The sequence below is a fragment of the Dermacentor variabilis genome, chromosome 7 (assembly GCF_050947875.1).
Source record: "Dermacentor variabilis isolate Ectoservices chromosome 7, ASM5094787v1, whole genome shotgun sequence".
Lineage (NCBI taxonomy): Eukaryota > Metazoa > Arthropoda > Arachnida > Ixodida > Ixodidae > Dermacentor > Dermacentor variabilis.
This window is the reverse complement of record NC_134574.1, coordinates 81,061,613-81,085,778: the sequence shown is the minus strand read 5'-3', so window position 1 is coordinate 81,085,778 and position 24,166 is coordinate 81,061,613. Positions and strand designations below refer to the sequence as shown.

At 44.5% G+C, this 24,166-nt stretch overlaps 1 protein-coding gene across 1 annotated transcript in view; it reads right to left on the bottom strand.

Annotated features, from left to right (window-relative positions):
• LOC142588720 (actinia tenebrosa protease inhibitors-like) overlaps positions 1-23,325 on the bottom strand; it is a 40,217-nt gene extending 16,892 nt beyond the window's left edge. Inside the window, exons 1-3 of the mRNA XM_075700535.1 lie at positions 23,142-23,325; positions 16,642-16,815; positions 14,899-15,072 (exon numbers count right to left, since the gene is read on the bottom strand). Of these exons, the coding sequence (XP_075556650.1) occupies positions 14,899-15,072; positions 16,642-16,815; positions 23,142-23,325 (532 nt within the window). The remainder of the gene's footprint in view (positions 1-14,898; positions 15,073-16,641; positions 16,816-23,141) is intronic.
• Between the last annotated feature and the right edge of the window lie 841 nt (positions 23,326-24,166).

Below are 24,166 nucleotides of genomic sequence, written 5' to 3'. Positions count from 1 at the left end.
TTGAACATCCCACTCATTGTGGGAGTGGCTGTAAGCGACGCTTTTGACGAGATAGACGACGCCATAAGAAATGCGCTGCGGTTTTCAGCGTCAAACGTGCTCCGTAACTCTCCCGTAATTGTCAGCAACCGGGATAGCGCAGAAAGTACAAAGGTAAGTTGTATACGAGGTCGACATTCATGAGTGATCCCTTCACAGTGATACACCACCTTATAGTAATTTTGCGTGTCTCTACATCGGACGCGTCGAAGAAGGCGAACGAACGGTATTGTCGCACAGCGTCAGAAGCGCTGTCGGCTGCAACCGCATGCTGCGTTGGTCGCGAGCGAGAACGTGACGCGGCGGCCACGTCACAGCCCACGGTGTAAGATGCGGCGCCAAACTTCGGCTGCGCCACCGACTTGATGGCAGGGGAACTAATGCTTACAGCGAGCACGATATTTCCGCCAAACACCCGTGCATTGCGCAGCCACGTCGGAGTTAGAGATGGAGATTCACTCACCTGAACCTCCACCCCCCCCCCCCCCACCGCCCATCCCTGCCGTCACCCTAACGCACTCTTGGTCATGTTACCTCCTTGCCGAACTAAACTTAAAAAGCAAACGGCTAGGTGCGACCGCGCCGCGGAAGAACATCCGCGATACTTCGGGCGCTATGGATGCGTGGTAGATTCCGTCGCCCGTGATGCTGACCAAAAATGGGGGAGGGGTGCGCAGTAATTGTCAGTCTACGAGGCTTGTGACAATAGACAGCGACACTATGCCATGTCGTATTTGCAAAACATTGCTGTTAAACCCGATTTTGGTTGCTTTAGCGAAAACAAGCTATATACTAGTGAAGAAAATAATGGCCAAACTCCCCTTGTTTTGAATACCGCGCGAGAGTCGCATGCCGCTAGTCAAGGAGGCGTTGTAGAGCTCAAAGAATTCTTTTTTCTTGCTTGTGCATTTAACACGAACAATCTATTCTACAACTTTCTGAGATTAACTGGTACTTCCGCTAGATTGAAATTAAGTGCTTCTTTACTGATAAGCAATTAACTAGATTCGAGGGCAGCTTTTCAATATTGACCTGCCGTGATGGCCTAGCGTCCCTGGCGTTGCGCTGGTTACAACGAGGTCGCAAGGTCAAATCCCGGCCACGGCGGCCAAATTTTGAGATGGCCGAGATGCGAAAACCCCGCACATTGCTTGCGCCTCAAAGAAACCCAGCCGGTAAAAAGTACGTCGGAATCTCCCGCACGGCAGGGGAGGTGATCAAATCGCCGTTTTATTTTTTGAAGGGCCGCTCTGGAGGCCCCAGATCCTGCGTTGAGCGTCGGCGTAACGGAGGGAACCCGCACCGCGAAAGATGAAAGAGCGAACGCGGAGGGCAGCGGGGCATGAACGACGAGAGCAGGAAAGTGGGGGAGGAGGAGGGTGCAGCGGAACCACGAGGCGGGTACGGGAGAAAGCGTGAAAAGTAAAGCGTAGGGCGGCGACGATCGCTACGAGATGGCGCCAGCGTCGCCCGGCAGGTCAGTATGCGGCGGGTGCTCTGAATGGCGTCCCCACGTCTAGCCACGCTGCCTCTCGCGATCTCCACGTTAGCGAGGCAGTCGCGCCCGACTTCCCTCCGTTTGCAGTGGTTAAGCACTGCATCGCGAAATGATGAAGTCGCGAATGATTTGCATCGCAAATGATATATAGCCCATATATAGCAAAACGGAAACGCGCACAGAGCTGTGCTCAAATTTTCATTCAGGTAGTATCGTAATTGTCGGTGATTTTTTTCACTGCAAGAGTGTAATTTACTAACAAAGCCTGGCATAATAATCTCATTTATTGCCGCCTTAGCGGAAACGCAGTTAAAGTCCAGGAATGCTCAAGTGAAACAAAACACAAAAATAACGTGAGCTCAAAAAAGGGAGAATTCATTCGGTATCTTCCACATTCGTCTTATGCAAGAGACCAGGCGTTTCTTTGGAACGTCAATTATCAATGAAGAGTTCGTCTACGAAAGTCGCGGAGCTTGCACCATCTGCGCCCCCGCAGGGGCGTCTGCTTCAGCAGGCGTTTGGTGTGTTGCGACACCACGTACCCGAGCACACGAGGGTTGGACCCTCCCGCGTGTAGCCGTGCGCGGCTTAGCCGTGTCTGCGGAAAAGGGGATCCTGGAGGTTGAGCCGATGCTGGGTGTTTGGACCTTTAAAGCCCCCCGGCGGAGGCAACACACCTCTTCGGCCTCGGCTTCACATAGACGGCAGCTCCGGACTGACCCACCTGGAGGAAATCGGCAGTCGCCTTTTCCTGTCTCTCTCTTCCTACAACCTTCGTCTTTCACTTACTTGCCACCTTTCCTGTCTCCTTCTCTCTTCTATTTACTTGCTTCTTCTTGGCGGCAAGGGTCAACACTGTGTGGCTATCCAACCTTGGGTACACCATATTTGGTTAGAGTGGCGGCGTACGACTGGCGTCGTGCAGACTTGTATGCAAGCTCTGCCGCGTCCCCTCGTTGGGCTCCGTGGTGGGCGGTCGGCGCTTTCGCCGAATTTTTATATATTCTCATGGAAACTTCTTTCCCCAAACTTCTTGATCGCCCTCAGAAACGAAGGCGCACCGAAGATGTCTTCAAGTTTTTTGGCAACAGATTACGAAGCTTTCCCGGATTCCACGTCTTCCGACAAGCCTGACAAGACGATGAGAATGATTTCACCTTTCCTAGTGTCAAAATGTCTTACCGAAGCACATGGCGCAGGTTACAAGGCATCAAACATGGCTAGCGGAGATCTGCTTCTGGAACTCCGCGATGCGAAGCAACATGAAAGCCTTCCTAACCTAGTTAAATTTGGAGAAATTCCAGTCACTATATCCCTGCACCAAACTATGAACACCAGCCGTGGTGTTGTCTCTGACGATGATCTAATGGAGCTGACAGAAGCCGAACTGATGGAAGGCTGGACCGAACAGAATGTTATCAATGTCAAGCGAATTATGCTAAGGCGTGATGGTTAGGAAATCAAGACAAAGCATCTTATACTCACTTTTTGGCTCAAGCATCCTGCCTGAAACAATCGAGGCAGGCTATGTAAATCTACGTGTCAGACCCTACGTCCCAAATCCTCTTCGATGCTTTAAATGCCAGCGTTTCGGACACAGTTCCCAGAACTGCCGAGGCCGGCAGCATGTGCTAAATGTAGTGGCGGAGATCATACGTCTGAAAATTGCGAAAGCGCTCCACATTGTGTCAACTGTGATGGCGAGCACGCCGTATACTCACGCTCGTGCCCGTCATGGAAAAAAGAAAAAAAGAAATCGTGACCATAAAAATTAAAGAGAATATTTCATTTAAAGAAGCGCGCAGGCGGGTTTCCTACCTGCCCAAGAGCAGCTTTGCCGGTGTGGCGCGTCAGGCGGCAGCGCCACAACGGCCTCCGGCGACTGTCCGACCCACAACCAGTGAGGCGGCAGTGGCGCCTCCCCCCCCCCCCCCCGCCGGCTGCAGCTAGCGCTGCTACGCCAACCCAGCAGAAGGGGCCATCTACCTTCGAGCAGGTGGCCTCAAAGGTCTCGTCAACACGGACGAGGCCTTCTTCTCGAACGCAGCGCTCGCAAGAGCGCCTGTCCAGCACCTCTTCCGAGGTGATGGACACAACCAACCAGACGGCGCCGCTAGTGCCTAAGGAGCGGCGAGATTCTCGCAATGGTTCCCAAAAAGTAAAGCACCGCATCTTGGCGCCCTCAAAGGGCTATGTGAGGTAACTCGTCTTTCTTAAACACACAGCACACAAATCACATTCAACATGGATACGCAAATAATACACTGGAATGTCAGAGGTCTTTTGCACAATGTTGATGATATCAAGGAACTCCTATACAGGTATACTCCAAACGTGCTGTGTGTTCAGGAAACACACCTCAAATATACGCAAACAAATTTCCTTCGACAATATGCTATATTTGGCAAAGATCGCGATGACACTCTTGTCTCATCCGGCGGTGTTGCAATCATTGTAGACAGAGGTAATGCTTGCCGGGAAGTAGAACTTCGTACGCCCCTAAAGGCAGTTGCCATCCGAGGGGTGTTGTTTGATAATCTGGTCACTATCAGCTCTCTATACATCCCTCCAAATTATCAACTTAATAAAAGCGAATTTCAAAACTACATTGATGAACTTCCCGCGCCGTACATAGTTGCCGGAGATTTAAACGCACACAACACTTTGTGGGGAGACTCTCGTTGCGATGCGAGAGGTCGTCTAATTGAAAACTTTGCTTTTTCCTCAGGAGCATGTATACCTAATAAAAAGGAGCCGACGTACCACAGCGTGGCAAATAATACATAGTCCTCGATAGATTTAAGCATAGTGTCGAGTACACTAATGCCGTACCTTGAGTGGTCCGTTTTGAAGAGCCCCTTTGGAAGTGACCATTTCCCAGTTATTAAACTTATTACTTATATAAATAAATAAATAAATAAACTTGACCAAACAAGATGAACCCTTGCCACATGCTCCCTGGTGGAAGAGCGAGTCGGCTAAATGGGAAATTTTCCGCCAACTAACATATACAATCCGGGATGAAATCGATTCTTTCGATATAGACGATGCTGTGGCGTATATTACATGCCTTATAATTGAGGCTGCGAGAAAATGCATTCGTGAAACTAATGGAATGTCGAATAAGCGTCGTATGCCATGGTGGAACGAAGAATGTAAAATAGCCCGCAAAAACCGAAACAAAGCTTGGGGACGACTTCGAGACTTTCCAACCGCCGGAAACTTGATTAATTTTAAACAAATAAAGCCTCAGGGTAGAAGAACACGTCGACATGCTAAAAGGGAGAGCTGGGAGAAATACATCTCTGGCATCAATTCCTACATGGAGGACACAAAAGTCTGGACAAGAGTGAATAAATTAATAGGCCGGCAGACGCATCTACCCTTGGTAAGCACCCACGGTGATAGCCTGGAGGCTCAGGCGCATTGTCTAGGTGAGCACTTTGGATATGTTTCAAGTGCATCACACTATACAGAATCTTTCCTGAGGTTAAAAGAATGTGCAGAGAGACGGCCTCTTAATCACAAAGACTCCTCGAATGAAGCTTACAATCGTCCATCTAATTTAGCTGAACTCAAGGCGTCTCTCGCTTGTTGGAAGAACTCGGCGCCAGGCGGCGACCGCTTTAGGTATGGAATGATTAGATACCTACACCCTGAAGCACTGAAAACGCTTCTATCTCTTTTCAATGTCATGTGGGCGGCTGGGTACATTCCGTCCTCTTGGAAAGAAGCCATAGTCACCCGATACTTAAACAAGGCAAAGACCCGTCCTTAGCCAGCTGATACAGGCCAATAGCGCTAACAAGCTGTCTGTGCAAGCTGTATGAAAAAAATGATTAACCGGCGCTTAATCTCTTTCCTAGAAAATCGCGAAACACTATACCCCTTCCAGTGTGGGTTCCGAGAAGGTAGACCGACAATAGACCACCTCGTCTGCATCGAGGCGAACATCAGAGATGCGTTTATACATACGCAGCTCTTGCTCTCGGTATTCTTAGATTTAGAAAAAGCATACGATACGACATGGCGTTTCGGGATTTTGCGAGATCTTTCCATGATGGGGGTCCGAGGAAATATGGTAAACACAGTGAAAAGCTACTTATCCAACCGCACGTTTCGTGTGAGAGTGGGCAACGCTTTATCTAGAACATTCACTCAGGAGACTGAAGTACCGCAATGGGGCGTGCTTAGTTGCACACTGTTTATTGTAAAGATGAACTCCCTGCATACATTCATACCAGGCACAATGTTTTATTCTATATATGTCGATGACATACAGATAAGTTTTAAATCATGTAACATGGCGGTCTGCGAGCGACAGATACAGCTCACATTAAACAAATTATCTAAATGGGCGGATGCAAATGGCTTTAAAATAAGTTGCCGCAAAAGTGCGTGTATACTCTTTTCAAGCATAAGAGGCATAACACTAGTGCCGAAACTCACCATCAATCAGTGAACACAAATTCCTGGGAATAATTCTAGATTCCAAGTTTACTTCATCCCCCATCTCAAATATTTGAAGGCAAAATGTTTGAAAACGATGAATATTTTAAAAATTCTGTCTCGCACAACATGGGGAAGTGATCGAAAATGTCTCCTGAACTTGTACAAGAGCCTTCTCCGTTCTCCTCTTAACTATGGTGCTATAATCTATCATTCTGCAACACCGAGCGCGCTAAAAATCCTAGACCCTGTCCACCACCTAGGTATCCGCCTAGCGACGGGTGCTTTCAGGACAAGCCCTGTAGAAAATCTCTATGTAGAATCAAACGAGTGGTCACTCCGTCTACAAAGGTCATATTCCAGCTTTACTTATTATCTGAAAGTAAACTCGAATCCTGAACACCCTTGTTACACAATTGCAAATGATGTTTTCTGTGCCACAATTTTTAATAATCGGCCTACAGTCAGGCAGCCCTTCTCGGTCCGTATAAGGAATCTTAGTGAAGAAATGTCTGTCCCACTTGTAGAACACCTTCTAATGCTTCCAGCGAAGCTGTCAGCGCCGTGGCAGTGGCAGCTCCCGGAATGTGACATGTCGTTTATTGAAGTCAGTAAGCATGCTTCTGAGATGCACATTCGAATGCACTTCCTTGAACTTCGGTCGAAGTAGTGCTGCCCGGATTACTACAGCGATGCATCTAAGTCACAAGCCGGCATCTCTTATGCAGCAGTTGGTCCGTCCTTCTCCGACTCTGGCGTCTTGCATGTGCAGACAAGTATCTTTACGGCTGCGGTCTATGCATTATTATAAGCTGTGAAACACATAAAACAATTAAAACTAGGAAACTCAATGATATATACCGACTCTCTGACCGTTGTTAAGGCGTTAGTATCGCCTTAAAAGCACAAAAACCCTGTAATTAATCATCTCTATACGCTCTTGTGCGCTGTCTATGGATGTAATCAACGTGTCATTGTACGCTGGGTGCCAGGGCACAGAGGCATTGAGGGTAATGTGCTCGCTGACGAAATCGCCACATCCACAGCAAGAAAAGATTTGAGCTGTTTCATAGGTGTCCCCGCCATAGATTTAAGACCTTTTATTCGCAAAAAATTAAGAGATTATTGGCAACGCTTGTGGGACTCGCAAACCTCAAACAAACTTCACTTAATCAGGCCACATTTAGGCACCTTACCATCTATAGCAAGATTACGAGAGACTGATGTCGCGTTCTATCGACTAAGAATAGGGCACACATAGAGTACACACAACTTCTTGCTGACTGGGGAGGAACCTCCCACTTGTGGTAGATGTGGTAAAAGACTGACGGTCATCCACGTCCTCGTGGAATGTAGGGAAACAGAATGCGAGAGACAAAAGCACTTTCCCTTGGCGTATCAACACCATATCCCATTACATGCAGCACAATTTCTCGGCCCGAACCCGTTATTCAACACCACATCAGTTTTAAATTATTTAAATGACGTTCAAACATTGCACATTATCCGACCAAGTGTTACGAAGTGCGGCATCTTTGCAGAGGCTGCTGCTGCTTTTGTTACATTAGCATAGCACGTGTCTCCAGGCCCTTGCATTCAAGGGCCCTGGGGAGACATCAGTGCTGCGTTCACTCCATGTTTTGTTTCATCATCCGCGTGTATCATGACAGTTCCGTAGTTCGCATCTCTGGTCATCGTCATTGCTTTAATACTTATTTATTTTACGCAATTTAGAGCGACCGATTTTAGGCCTATTTACAGCCATGCCACATCCACCACTCGAAGTACATTTCTTCACTTCACGAACAATTAATTGAAAACCGATCACCCTGTGTATGGCGCTCTTTGGTCACATCTGGCCCTTGCGCCATAAAACCCCATACATCATCATTCCACCATCTGCGCTACGCGATTTCTCTGCAATTTAAGCGACTGCGTGGTGCTTTTAAACCGTTACTTGCATTAAAACTGCTTCCAAACGAAATTTTTGAGCGAGAAGCCGTTCGAAATTAAGCCCAACAGGCAGCGGCTATCATTTTAAACAGTGTTTGTCTTCACTTTGAAGCTGTTATATGATCTCACACTTACCAAGTTTAGTGATGAGCCTGGACCTCGTGACCTCCTCTATGTAAGTACCGTCTGAAATAAAAAAAGTGGCAAAGTTAATATTACCTGATACTATAAAAAATCGCGCGCTAACATTTTGATATCAAGCAGAGTCGACGTTATTTAGTTTCAATTAGAGTAGTGAATGAAGAAAGGATATGTATTAATATGAATAATCAGGGGTGGGTCAAGAGAGTCAAATTTTCGCGCATGTGCTGCATATATTTACAGACAGTTCCCAAAATGCTTCCGATTTCGCTCTGGGGAAGTGTGCGATAAATCTCGCAAGTAAAAAGGGCGATAAGAAGTTGCAATAGCCTGCAAACATTACAGACCCTTAAGTTTGCACAAGCATTGGTACGCAATTACAAGATTGTTTAAATAATTCATTTTACTCTAAGAAAACTACGCACTTGAAATGAACGGTTTAGGAGCGTTTCTTATATTTGAACACATCACTAGATACCAGGGGCGTAGCCAGGGGGGGGGGAGGCTTATGGAGATGCAGCCCTCCCCCCCCCCCAAAATTTTTTCGTGCTGTGCATGCACCGCCGACCAAAGCAACCCCCGGTGCCGGAAATCATTCTGGATTTTGTCTAGAACGCCTTTTTCACGCTCGAGAAGCCATTTCGCGCCGCAAAAATTGCGAACTCGGGATGGATTTCGCAGCAACGCCCATGCACCGGGAGTCACATAACGCAAGCAGCCCCATCAGAGCACAAAGTTTCAAGGACGTTTTGATGGCGAACGGGCTCGCCGCAGCATCTCGCGGAGGCCGCGGAATCTACACTCTGTCATGGAATCTACGGAGCGCGTGGATGTTAATTCCTAAGCTTTATGGGTATAAAGTTCTCAGAAACTTTTGATGTGAAAGGTGCATTGACATTTCCAAACCTGTGCTTTAGATTTTCAATTGCGGAACTTTGCAAGTTTAATGTTCCCATAAATATTTGACACCAAAGGTTCATTGACTTTTCCACTGTCGAACATCGGGCCGTACAACGAGACAAGCCAAATCAACACACTATCAGACAAGTTGGCAAAGCCCGACGCGAGGCCCGATGAGACTAAGCGTTGTGATGGTTCATTTATGCCGTCATGTCACATAAAAAATATCAACATTTTTTTTTCATCTGCGCCACAGCATACAGTGAAGACACTAAAGCCAGCCAAGGTAACTACGTTCTTATTTATTTTTTCTACTTTCACTTTTAATCGCGAGGACACATTGAGCCTCTTCATTTTTTTTTGTTCTCGGTCCCATACCCGCGGGCTGCCAGAGTCAGCCAGAGCGCATGCGTTTTTCTCGTATTGCCCCGACCACTGCGCGGAGCAATTCGGTGCGCGTTTGGTTTCCTCTGGCCGAGTGCATTTTCGCCTGGCCAGTTTTGGACGCTTTCTAGCTAGCAGACGAGAAAAAGAAACAATGGTCGCTCGCCGCCATCACTGTGAGGACTCGACAGATTGCACCGCGTTCGCTTGAGCGCAAGCTCTCCAGAAAGTCTTGTCTCGCCGGTGTAGGATACCGAGCAGTATGAACATGGTTCTTGGTGGACCAAGCGTCTCGTGTTTTCTTCGATATTCCTTTAATAGCCACATTAGTTGCCCAAAGTAGGCATTCGATTGTGACCAACATACTTTCTCTTGCGTTTTTTTTTATTACGGTGCCCCCGCCCCACAAAAGGAAAAAAAAAAGTTGCGACGCAGCGAATTGTCACATAGTGAAAGTTCTATATTGTTACTTATTTTGCCGAAAGTAATGGGCCATGGGACGCTTCAGCTGCCGGATACTCTTATTATATTATTGCGATATCAATTATATGGAAACTCTAGGCGCATTCCTGACGTCGCCGTCGCCCTCATGTTCCGCATAAAGTCCAAGGGCGATAACATCGTGACCGCGCGCTGCCTGCTGTATGTGGGAGTGAAAGCGTGTGGGGGGTGGGGGGAATGGGGGAGCCGACGATGGTGGCTCATTCTTGTGTGCGCAAGAGAGAAAAGTGAGGAGCAAGCGCGCCGCTTTCCGTCGCGCTCGATACATCGGGGGGGGGGGGGGATGGGGGAGGCATGAAGGATTCTGTGAAGCTGTGATTGCGCATCATGTTTATTTGCCTTGTTTGACCTATTACATACCGTGACTTTTTCTTAGATACGTAGATTTATTGGATACTTATACGCATGTGTAGATATCTTGTTGCGAGGTTTTGTGCATACGTGCAGCGAACTTTGTTTTCAGTGGCACTTTTTTTGCCCTTTATCAAGCTGTATCTTCGCATTTGTATATTCCATTGTATCTTCGCATTTGTAATGTGCGAGGGCTAGTCAAATGAAAGTGAGCCTACCCACCCTGCGCAATTATGGTTCTGTTCATTATCTGCAAGGCCTGCGCGTAGCACACAAGCATCTCTGATTTACAAAAGTGTCACGCAGGTGTGAGAATAAATGTTCTTTAATGCGCTCACACATGGTTGCGTGACGTAATGGACGCTCCAGAAGTTGAGCAGCATGGTGCCGTGAGGTTTTTGACAGCTGAGGGTGGTTTCCCGAAAAGAAATTAGTCACCGTATGGCTGCCGTGTACATTGAACATTGCATTTCATTAGCCACTGTGAAGCGTTAGAACAAACGGTTCAAAGAAGGACGTGAAAGTTGCAAGGACGGTCCCACACTGGACCAAAGCCATCGCGTAATCACCCCTAACAACATTGCAAAGGTTGACGAGCTGATGACACAAGAAGGGAGGATAAGCATCGATGAACTGGCAGAGCGTCTGAACATCAGTCACGGTTCCGTTCACCGTTACTGTTCACGCCATAATTAATGAACATCTCGGTTATCAGCTATTGTGTGCGCAATGAATGCCCAAGATTTTCAACCACCGCCAGAATACGGAGAAGTTCGGCGCTGCCTTTATAATCTGATCCGGTATCACAATAAGGGTGACGATTTCTTGTCTACAATTGTGATCGGAGAAGAACTATCATGCCACTACTACGAGCTTGAAACACGACGGCAAAGCTTACAATGGAAACATTCGAATTCACCACTCTCAAAGAAAGCAAAGGCCGTCATTTCCGCCGGAAAGGTGTTGTGCACTTTTACTTTTCGATCGTCATGGGCCATTACTGATATAATTTGCTAAATCTTGAGAGACTATCAATTGTTTCCGATATGGTGAAATGCCGGATCGGCTGCGTGTCCCAATCAAGAACAAACTACGTGAAAAATTGACGAATGGGTCATCTTGTTCCGCGACAATGCCCGTCCCCACGTCGCTGATGTGATTAATATAAAACTGGCAAAGTTCAAACGGAAAACGCTGCAACATCCACCATACAGCTCAGACCTGTTGCCTTGCGACTTCCACATTTTGGAACCGAAAAAACAGCTCAAGGGAACCAGATTCGTCTCGGACGATGACGTGAAAGTCAGTTGCAGACGTTTTGAAGCAACAACCCAAGGAGCTTTATGAGACGGGAATTACGCGACTCGTTAGTCGGTGGGACAAATGTCTAAATGCTCATGGAGGCTACTTTTAAACAAAGTACCCCTTTTGTCATATATTCGGATTGGCTCACTTTCATTTGACTCGCCCTCGTATATTCTGCAGAACTCCTGCATTTTATACGTGCTCTCTGTTGCGACTATAATTTCGGTGCAATTACTCACAATACACGACCGGTGACAGCTGCTCCTGCGTAATACATTGAAAAAAATGACAGCGTCATTGAGATTTCTCACTGGCCGTTGCATATGTACAAGGATGTAAACAAGGATCTTGAATGACAAAGTTTCGTTAACATATTTGTCCTCAACTTGTTCATTTCATGGCCTTTGCATTTTTCATATCAGCGCCATGCACTGCTTTGCTGGTTTCGAACTGATGTACTTCTAAAGTTGGTGGGATATTTTCTTTACTTAATAAATATACAAAAAACATGGAAGCATTGACATCAGTTATGTTGGGCACAATTTTTGGCACATACGAGTATAATATCTTATAAAAATACATATTTTACTTGTATGACAGTGCGTAGCGCTCAAGAATTCGTTTGCAGCATCTTTGGAAATGGAAATGCAGTTATTATTCATGTATTTGATTCCTAGGCAAATTGTTTAAGAGGAAGCTTTAGTTCGCGCACAACTTTGACGCCGCCCATTCAGATACCTGTAAAATGCAGAAACCTTTTTCTGAGTTAACTCCTGAATCTCTTTTAATGAAATTTGTTGCATTTGAGAGAGTAAGTTAAATTCTAGTGTCTGTTGGAAGCGGAATTTCGATGTAGGGCCCGAATTTTGTTTCAAATATATTGAAAAATTTGAAACTTCGAAAAAAAATAGAAGCACGAAGTTTACAAATTAATAGGTCTGAATCTAGAACAGATATCGCGGTGCTGTAAACGGCATCCACTACACCATTCAAAGCGGACAAGTTCGATATGGCTATTTGTATCGTATTGAATTGGTTATGTTATGTAAAGGGGTTCTGAAAAAGCCGTATTTCCATAATACTTAATTTCTTGAGGCTCATGTGTACCATTAATTTTTTCTGCTGTAGATGTAGTATTATGTGCAATTCATAAAATTGTGATATCAATTTTCATTGCTGATTTAAGAGTTGTAAACTTCATTGTTTCGTTCTCTGAAGATTTTCAATTTTTGCCACTTTTCAATAAAACATTGATGACCTAAATCGAAAATTTCAAACAAACACTCACTAGAATTTAAGTTTTTCTTTTAAATGCAACAAACCTCATCATATTTGGTGAAGTGGTTGCCGAGAAAAACGAATTCTCCTTCTACATGCGTTTAGATAGGAGCATCCTACCTAATGTTTCCTCTTAGGAAGGAGGTCGAGCTGCATTGTGAGCCACCCCCCCCCCCCCCCCCCCCCCCCCCGCACGAGATTTCTGGCTACGCCGCTGCTAGATACATGAACTAAGCTACGTTCCAAAAGGCTCATTTTTGAGGGGCACAGTTACGTGCTAAAAAAACACGCAACCGGGAGTTTTCTGCAATCACAAACAGTCCACCGCCAAAACAAGGCTAATGCGGACATAACAGGTGAACGAAATTATTTTTTTTCAGCCTGCACAGGAATACAGACGGTGGGTGCCGTCAAGTACTTCGGAAGACTAGACACAACAAATGTCTGCCACGAAATCATTATGCAACATATATTGGCGTTATTTCCGAAGGACAAAACAAGCAATCATGGCAGACAATCGAAAAAGCATTGACGAACAATAATAAGTGTAAACATCCACTCTGCTGCATGGTGCGCAACATAAAAAAAGGAAAAGATACGAAGGAAAAACACAAACAATAATCGCCTCATTATTTCTACATATCTAATACGCAGCTCTGGACAAGTAAATGTAAGTGTATGCTTAGAATCAACCTTTACAAGTAACGAGATCAGTCCGGATGTAGTAATATGAGTGTGGCAACACTAATCGACTACGAGTTAAGGCTGGCACCACAAGCTGTGCGCCAGAACATAACGTAGTGCGGGCGTTTGCTGAGTACGGGAAATCCTCGCAACAGTTCCGCAGGCACTGGAGATGCTTTTTCTGGGTCAATGCTAGCGAGGTGATAATAGAGCCTGCCACGCACGGCGGCCTCTTTCTACGCGAAAACTACACTGCGTAGCTGCAGTCTGTGTTGCAACTCCGGAGTGTCGCACAAGGACAATGCGCAAGGCATATGCGACAGATTGCAAGTATACCACCATCATGTTGCACTTCGCAGAAAGAGTAACCTCAAGCTCAAGGCTCCACTGAGCTGAGGTTAGGCATGCAAACAGCGAGGACCAGGGAAGTAGGAATTGTAATCGTTGACACCCTATGGAATAGGAATCGATTAGTGCGAGAAATGAATCGACTTAATTGTCGGGTACTTTTCAAACAGTTTTCCTATACTGAACAGCGATTTTCGCCATCATCGAAAAACACTTCATATTTAATAACCTCAGCAAGTTTCTGTCATTAATGACTCATTGAAAGCATCAATTGGCAATTAAAACAAACACGTAGCTTGATCGCGTGCCCAGGACTGCTAGGAGAGTGCGATTGATAGTAGTTTACCCGGTAAAGTGTGGCCCTCCGAATTACGTGTCCTGCTCCACTATTTATATACTCATCTTTTATTCCTATGGTATGCTCCGCCGGGATAACACCGCACTTTTGTTCTAATGCTGTGTTCGATCGTGCACAGTTGCCGCTTAAAAAATATTCGGAAAATATTCGTATTCACGAATGGTTACTATTTGGATCGAAGACCGAGTCGAATAACAGAATATCGATTTCTAATTCGAAAGTTTCGAAGATTCACACAAGCTTGGCGAGGACGTAGGGAGGAAAAGGCGGTGGCATAAATATCGGCAGCGCCCTCGCGCACCCCTGCTTTATTTTTCCTTTTAAGGCAGTGTGTGCCATCCTGTGTGGGTAAAACTAAATGCTGGGGAAGTTGTACAATTTTGTCTTTACGCTTCCCAGGATTCTGCCTCTACACTGAACTCATTTACGAAAGCGAGCATCCAGCTTATCTTTCTTCTCCACATGCTCCAATTCTTTGTTCATTGCAAGTGAGTAACAACTATCATAAACAAGATTTAAATACATTTATTTGGCCGAGAGTGGTCCCACAGGAAATTATCACGTGCCAATTCCCCTGAACGAGCATGCCCTATGCGTTGTTTCGAACAGTAAGGCAGAGTCAAGAGTTTCCAGCATAAAGCTTTTAACCGCACGAGTCGTACATGCCTCCTTTTTGATCATTGGCATTTCTATTTTTCGATGTACTTACTGACGCATACGCTCTGGCATTTCTCGAGCGACTTGAAGTTGTTGGGGTTGCCCCTGCATCCTCCATAGATGAACTGATCGCAGGAGTTTGTCGTGGCGTTGTAGTAGTAGCGGGGGAAGTAGCCGAGGCAAGGTCCCGTTTTCTTCGGCAGATAGCACGTGAAGCTCGCGGGCGCTGAGAGCATAGCGGAAATAAAAAAGAGCATTGAGAAAACGAATGGACGAATCGGGAAGATGGAGATAGATATCACGCAGACAGGACGCTGTGTTCACGTTCAATAACGTGAACACGAAAACACCTGGAAAGATGCGCCGATCTACAATCCTTCCAGACACTCTCGTGTCTTATTAAAGGCATTATTTAAAGGCATCAGCATCAGCGTTCAGATTCTGTGACTGATGTAACTTGTCTTTGTGATCTTCGGTTTAGCGGTCCCGCGCTGGTGGCATACTGTGTTGTTTTTCTGTTTATTTAGCTGTTGTTTTTCATACAATATTTGTCCCGTTACCCTTTCAATAAAACTTCCGCTGCAAGGCAGTACTTGTCTCGTATTTCTCTTTATGTGTCCTCGTTTACTGCGCGCTGCTATCGCGGAATTGCCGTAGATAGCGTAACCCACCGTGGTGGCTTATCGGCTATGGTGTTGCGCTGCCAAGCACGAGGTCGCGGGATCGAATCCCGGTCACAGCGGCCGCATGTTGATGGGGGCAAAATGCAAAATGGACTGTGCGCCGTTAATTGGGGCGCATGTTAAAGATCTCCTGGTGGTGAAATTAAATCTGGAGTCCCCAACTATGGCGTGCCTTATGATCAAATCGTCATTTTCGCACGTGAAACTGCAGAATTTATCTCATTAATTACCGTTAATTACGTGCTTAGTTTCGCACTTCATCATGTGGTGAGCACTGCGCCAACAGGTTGTACTCTGAGTTTACCTGTATCAGGAGAATACGTGAGCCACAGAGCAGCCAAATGCCGCAGTTTTGTTACTTTTTGTAGCATTCGTGGATTCTATGTCCAGAAGGACATATGTGCCCACCGTTTGAAGACAGTTGCCGTTTGTGAAAAACGACAAAGAAATCAACCCCGTTAAATTATAATGTTGTTACTTTCTGCGTATTTTGTTCCGTTTGTCACATTGAAGACACTCCAATACAGCAGGCCATCTAAGACCGAGGTGAATAGCAGAATATCGATTCCTACTTCGAAAGTTTCGAACATTCACACAAGGTTGGCTAGGTCCTAGATATGAAGAGGCGGCGGTAAGTATGGCGGCACTACCTTCTTGCGCTCCTGCTTTATTTTTTATTCTAAAGCAACGTCTGCCATCCTGTGTGGCCAAAACTAAATGTTGGGGAAGTAGTATAGTTTTGTGTGTCTCCTATTGCAAAATAAACAAGAAATAATGTTCAGTTCCGCCTTTACGTTCCTATTAATTCTGCCTCTACACTGAACTTAATTCTGAAAGCGATTATCCAACTTAACTTCCTTCTCCAAATGCTGGAATTCATTCACTGCAAATGAGTGACAAAAATCATAAGCAAAATTCTAATACTTTTATTCGACCAAGAGGGTTCCTCATGTAGTTATTATCCCGCGTCAGTGCCCCTGAATCAATATACGCTGTGCGTCTTTTTGGCCAGTCGGAGCGAGTCATGGTTTTCCAGCACAAAGTTTTTAACCAAACGAGTCGTACATTCTTGCTTTTTCATCATTGACATCTTTCTAGTTCGATGTACTTACTGCTGCATGCACTCCGGCATTTCTCTAGCGTCGCGAAGTTGTTGGCGTTGCCCTGGCATCCTCCGTAGATGAACTGATCGCAGGTGTTTGTCGTGGTGTTGTAGTAGTAGCGGGGGAAGTAGCCGAAGCAAGGGCCTACTTTCATCGGCAGGTAGCACCTGTCGCTCTTGGGCGCTGAGAGCATAGCGGAAATAAAAACAGCGTTGACAAAACGAATGGATGAACTGGGCAAGATGGGGATAGGTACCAGGCAGACAGTACAACGTGTTCACGTTGAATAACGTGAGCACGAAAACACCTGGAAATGTGCGCCGATGCCCAATCTTCGCAGTCACTCTCGTGACGGTTTGAGCGTTCCGTGTCTTTCTAGCACCAACATTATTAAAAGGCATCAGCATCAAAGTACGCGGGAAATTATTGAAGCATTGTGAATTTTTTTTTTAGTAGGAAGGCATAGGCGTCAGCCAGCTCGCTATCGTTCTTATAGAGGAGGAGGTTACATTCGACGACTGCTGTAACTTGTCTTTGTAATCTTCGGTTTAGCGGTCCCGAGATGGTGTGATACGGTGTTATTTAAAGCGAATGACTGTGTTATTACTGTGTTACTTCCAGCACTAGTGAGCTGTTACTTTACAGCAAAGGTGGAAAGGGCTACTTTCCCCACTATCGTGTCTGCGTCTCTAGTCCAGCACTGCGGCGTTTTGGCACGTAAAACAGCAGAATTCATTCGTTCATTACCGTTAATTACGTGCTTCGTTTCGCACTTCATCATGTGGTGAGCACTGTGCCGCCGCGTTCTACTCTTGGTTTATCGCTATCAGGAGAATGCGCGCGCCACAAAGCAGCCTAATGCCGCGAATTTTCACTGTGCAATATTCGTGGATTCTATCCGCAGAGGGGTATATGTGCCAAACGTTCGCAGAAGATTGCCGTTGGAAAAAAGAATGACAAAGAAGTGAACACCGTTTTATGTACAGTGTTGCTGCTACTTTCTACGCCTCTTCTTCCTTTTGTCTTATTGAAGACACTCCAATATAGCAGGCCATTTGGACGATCACGAAACTATCCGTGGAGAGCATTTTTTCTGTAGCCTGGCATGCCGCTGTCGTTTTTTTCCTTCAATGCTGACTTTGAGGGCACGCACAACTAGCGCCTCCATTTTACCCTAGCATGTCTTATAATCTTGTAACTGCTCTCTATGAGAAGCTGAGATAGAGAATGAAAGATGAGCAAGTGTGCGGGCAACGTATGGTGAACAAGCAGGTTACGTCGCTTGAAAGCACTTGAACTTATCATATCCGTCAAAATATTTCTCTAAATGCTAGCGCGCTGTCTTCTTATACGAGGCACGTTAGAAACCAAAATAATGTTTTAATCTTGGACAGAGTCTTTATAGCTAGCGTTTCATATTATCTCACAAAGTGCAGCCCTAAAAGAGATAACAAAGATGTTTGTAAAAACAGATGAATAACAATAAAGATAATACTGAGTCACGCGTCTTCGGCAAAGAAGGGTGATTGAAGGAAACAAAGTCTGCACTTCGGAATATTAACAATTTGTATAGAAAGAAATATAAGGGAAACATTGATAGGCTATCATTGAATCATCAAAGTCATCAATATCATCAAAATCAATATCTTCGAAATCATCAATATCATCAAATTCTGACGCTATAAAATTACAATATGATCTAGACAAGGTATTTAACTGGTGCGATACTTCTAAAATGCGACTTAGCAGCCAAAAGTCCAAACTAATGACGATTTCCCGCATTACTCCTTCGTCTAAACTATACAAAACTCCGTACTCGAAGAAGTCACTTCCTATAAATACTTAGGCGTGCACATAACATCCACTTTTTCCAGGCAAACACACATTAACCACATCACTAACAATGCTAACCGCACGCTTGGTTACCTCCGTCGAAAATTTTTTTTCATTTTTCAATTCGTTATTTGCAGACATAGAACACACAGAAATACCAGAACTGGTTGGACCCATAGCCACAGGCTAGTTCCGGGTCCAATGAAAAATCAATAACAATTGCAAGCACAAAGCAAATAAAATACATCACGTGCATACATATTTGTCGCATATCATTAAGTTGCACGAGCGTACACAATGAAATGCGAAACAGTAAAAAGCATCTTATACTATTAAACATTTCTAAGTAAACACAATACAATAGTTAGGAGGATTGCAGGTAAGTTTCTGCATTATTATGAAAGCACATTATTATTCTAGACAAAATCGAAACACTAAGATATGTTCAGCAGGTGTCAGCGAGTTACGTAGTTTAACTTAGCCCCCGCTAAGTTAAAGCTACTTCTGTACAAAACACTAATGAGAAAGCTTGGATATGCCTCTTCTCTCTGGGACCCTGGCCTAGATTACCTAACAAATTCAATATAATATACACAAAATCGTAGCGCACATTTTATCGTTACTAACTATTCTCGGACCTCAAGCAAAACATCTATGAAGGCTACTTTAAACTTCCCTCTCTTCTCATCCCGAAGGAAGTTAGCACGCTTATCACTGGTGCAGAAAATTTATTACTGCAATCCGAAATTAAAAAGTGAAGCTTTCTCCGAACCGGCATACATGTCATATCGTACTGACCATCAGCATAATTTGAGTGTTTCATATTGTCGCACGAACTTATTTTTTATTAATTTATTCCTAAAACTGCCAATGAATGGAATCATCTGTCGGCCTCAATTTTTAGCATAACCGTTAGATCTGCTTTTATAACTACTATTCAAGAACACTTTTCTTATTGTGCATTTAAACATTTTTTAATTATTATATCCTGTCGTCTGTACATGTTCTCTATTTCGTTCCACTCCCTTCTGTAATGCCTTCGGGCCTTGACGTTACAATAAATAAATAAATAAATAAATAAATACAAGTTTGAGTATAGTGTGGATAAAGCGATTAATTTCAGCCATTAGGAATTCCTATCTGTCTAGGACAGTAGAAGCACAATAACCTATTTTATTTGTAACGCACAATTTTAGGTTCACCCTGGCTAAAAAATCTGCCGTAGACAGCTTGAGACCCGGGGCCTACACACAGCAACAGCTAGGCAGTCGATATCGCAAAAATTCGAACTTATGAGTCATTATGAGAAAGACATGAAGCTACATGAAAAACAGCTACGGCGTGCATGATGCCAATCTTTCAATCCATAAACAAAGAAGAAAAAAACTAATGAAACAGTCGATAATGACGGCTAATTTAAACGAGTGTTTGGGTACTTAAACAGGCAAAGCAGAAAACTAAATTAAGTAACGGTCAAGGAACGCCACAGAAATTTTGTGCTTTGGATTTAAATGTGATAAGCGGGTCAGTAAAATTAATGTGAGTTTTTTAATTGTTATAAAATATATTTGTACATGCTGCATCTTCACGCGTATGACGAGAGGGTTGTGCTCATGAATGAATAGTAAAAACGAATTGGGAGAGGCGCTTAGCGCAAATAAATCAACGGCATAAAAATCTAACTATTTAAGCTACCTTCGTGACCGCAAATACTGTTTTTTTTTACTTCGAACAATTAAAAAAAGTCAAATAGAAAATATAGTGCGATTTGGCCGGTTCAGGCAGATTTATTGAAGAAGCGGACATTAGTTGCACAAAAAAAAATGGCAAGATCCCGGTGGCTAAATTGAAGTATTCGGTAATTAACCTTTTACTTATTCGGGTAGGGCCTATGTTTCAATTCCGAGATTAAAGCCCTGAGTCGTTGTGAAGTTGTGCACACTTATCAAAAATCCTAAAACCAGCAAAGCTTTCTAGAGATTTTTCCGTAACATCTGCTTAAACATGCATTACCATTGCAGTTTGGTTTATCTCCGATTCATCCACGCGTGTTTCTGGGAAACTCTCAGCTGAAACCCCAATAGAGATTTTTGCGGCACGCTCTAAAGATGAATCTCTAGAAAACGCGACTTTCCTATTCCTCGTCTTGAGTTTCGCGATTGAAACATCGACCCCAATGTGCAATGCGCACGGAAAGTTATTTCATGAGTCGTTATAATTATCTGGCTAAACATTTAGACTTCTCATGCCGGTAATTTCTGCCCCTGGCACTAAACCACCTGTAAATGCGGAACAACACTATTTACCGTAGGAAACTCTAAACAAAATTGTTTGAACAAAGAAATAGAGATGGTATGCAAATGAAGTGGCAAATACGTGCAACCTTGCGTTGCCAGTCATCGCGCAGTTACTTCTTTAAAAAAAGTGCTTTCAAATCGGTTCCCTTCGCAATTTGTTGGCGACGATAAAGCTGCGATCTTGACCGCCTGTTGGAGAGATGTCCGCACGTGATCGACCACTGGCACTTCAACGCATGATCATCGTCGGTTACCGTAGTGACGTAAGCAAGAAACCGTATTGTGGATGAAGAAACGAGACTGATCATACTCAATTTCATATTCAGTTCATGTTCAAGAATTCCTCCTGGGATTCTGCGCACTAGAGCAAGACAGACTTATTGGTAAGCGTATATCATTTTGATGCCGTCAGCCTGAAGGAACTGGTTGCTTCCCCACAGACAGTGAAATGAAGCACAGAATAATAGTGCCGATTTGCTTACGAAGCCGCCTGCTGGCGTGCCTACGCACACAAAGAAATTCGAATAGGAGGCATAAAACGATGGCTGACTAGGGAGTTACGACCCTGCACTCTTACAACAAATTTTACATTGCCCAGTGTTACATTTGGGTCTGAGTGCAGACAGAAGTAAAACATCAGAATCAGCATGGCTGGTAGTAGTACTGCGGAACGGTAAAATATTAGCTTTATCAATATTACCTGAATAAGTGTCGTATTATTTCCCTAATACGAGACTATCATAGGTGCTAGATTGCGCAGAAAGCGAAGTCACATGAATACTTGTTGGTGCCATGAAGTTAGTATCGAGTCAGAACGACCAAGACAAGAAAAATGAAGGGGCCATCATGGCTTTCTTAACTGCTCTGCTGAAATTACTATTTACCTCTTCACTGGTTGCCCTGACGCACGAACTGATCACAAGGCGCCAGTACTAATGACAACAGATACGTTTAGACGATACGCCCTTTTTTTAAGCGCATATACGCAGCCTTCAGAAAATTCAACAGTCTGACGACGTGAACCTCTATTTGGTTGAGTTAGAAAATGTTCGGTTTTCACTTACGAGTGGGCAACTGCATGAACCTCTCCGAGACGTTCTGGTATCCGACCGCTGAAAAGCCACAGGTAACGCAATGTATGTCAGTGCTGTGCAGGCGCCCTTAGGCCTCTGTGACCAAGGGCCCTCTAGTAAATGGAAGTGACACCAGAGTAAAACAATATTAAACCAGCGGCGCTTCAAGAAAGGAAACATACCGTGAAATTATTCGTGTTTATTTCATTCGCCTGTGTAGTCATTACAAGCTCACGCAGAATTAAATAATTTTCGCAATGCTGTAGCTGTGTTTGCTTCATCGTAAATTTTGTCTGAAATTTAGATGGATGGGTGGTAATGCCGCAATAGCAATGCTCCCTCAATTGTTATTTGCACTTTTTTATTCTTAAAATTCGCTTTCCTTTGACACTGTCGCACCAATACACACATCATGACTGAGAAACTGCTGTATACAAACACTTTGACAAGTTGTAATTTCTTTGCATCCGTGGCGAATGTATGGGTTAAAAGTTATCAATAGCGTTCGAAGACGTTGATTTAGCGTCATACTGGTGCCTTCGATGCGAATGAAGGAGGATTCAGGGCAGGCGCTGATGAGGACGTCGCATCATCGTCGTAAGATATTTACTTAAGTGTTTTGCTTTGAGAGACACCTTTCTATAGCACACATTTCCGTAAAATAATGATTTCAGTTAGTAACACGTCAACTGCTCGTCTAACTCAGTAGCGCTGGCTTGAGGAGTCGCACATTTTTTCGGAATGTCCTTTTGTCTTTTCACACAAGTACGATAGCCTTCAGGCCCGATTATGTAATGAGACGCGCGCTTGGATTTAAGGTTACTATTTCTTTACTCCCTGTGTATTGTAACGAAAAATCTACAAGGAAGTTGCCTAAGCCAACAGCTTTCTTTTGGTTCTTTTTCTGGTTTTCGTGGTGGGTGGCCGCACTTTCGGCGCGGTAAGAAGGAGGACAGCGCTGCTACGGAGGCGCAGGGCCCATTGGGATTTGAAAGTATCGCGGCTCTCCTCCCACGTAATAGTTCTTAAACCAACGCTTGCACTACCGATTACGGTAGTAATCGGTAAGTGCAAGTAGTTTTCTTGCACTAAGAAACAAGGAAATGCAAAGACGTTGCACAGTGCCAAGTTCAGACTTGTTATAAAACGCACTGGAGAAGGAGAAACGCGCTACAAAAGAGGGAAAAAAAGAAAAGGACAGAGTTCGTGCAACCACTTCGCCGTATCTGCAAGCGTCACGGGATGAACTGTACCATAGAAGTGTGTCAATTGACAGTGAAAAAACGACGCCTTGCGTCGAACTTACTGCAGGTCTTCAGGCACTCCTCCAGTTCGGGGAAGTTGTTGCCGTTTCCTTTGCAGCCGCCGTAGATGAAGCGCTCGCAGTTCTTGGTCGTCGTGTTGTAGAAGTAGCGAGGAACGTAGGCCCTGCAGGGTCCAACCTTCTTCGGCTCGTAGCACACAGGGTTCGTGGGCTCTATGCGTGCCATATTGGAAGTAAAACAAATTCGTTCTATATCATTCACGTTTATACGTTAGAACTCTCCGGGGCACTAATAGAAATTACACAGCTCTTTTGACAGATAATATACGCACCTTGCATTGCTGATAGGTCCGGGTTAGTAATAAAGAAAGCTAATATGAATTGAAGTAGTAAAGCGTGCATCTCAAGTGGGGATATTTTCTCCAAGTGGCAGTTCATTGCACGCTCTCAGACGCAGTTGCATTCGGGCCGTATGGAAAGGTACATTACTTGCAATTGAACGATGCGTTTTCGTTGCATTGTAATTTAGCGGAGTATTCCCGCAAATCAGTGTTGGTATCTCTTAAACAGTGAAAAGCCGTAGCGAAACGTGTTAATAGTTAGGCATTTATCGTGAATATAACAAAATGCACATATACACACGTCACAGAAGGCTGAAGATCGTATAGACGCGCACATACAAAATAATTTCGCTAAGTGTTCGTGCCCATCTTTCTCTTCTCCAACTAACGCTGTCTTGAGCATTAGCGAGCGTTTCCTCTTATCTATTATGATCTTAGAATAGTACATTTGTGGATGCGGTTCTTAGTTGCAGAATTTGGACATGATGGCAACCGTTAATTAGCTGCAAATTGCTCGATCACTGATTTATGTACGGATGGTCTGCTGAATACCAGATTGTTACAAGTCGTACCAACATGAAAATTGGGAGAACACATGGGACTTTGCTGAAGTTGAAAACTACTTTTGCGCCCCCGAATAGGTGAATGCGAATGCTTTATTCCCACCTTTATTACTTCACATCGTTGCTAAAAATATGCCGGTTTGGTTTTCCTTGGGATGCGTTG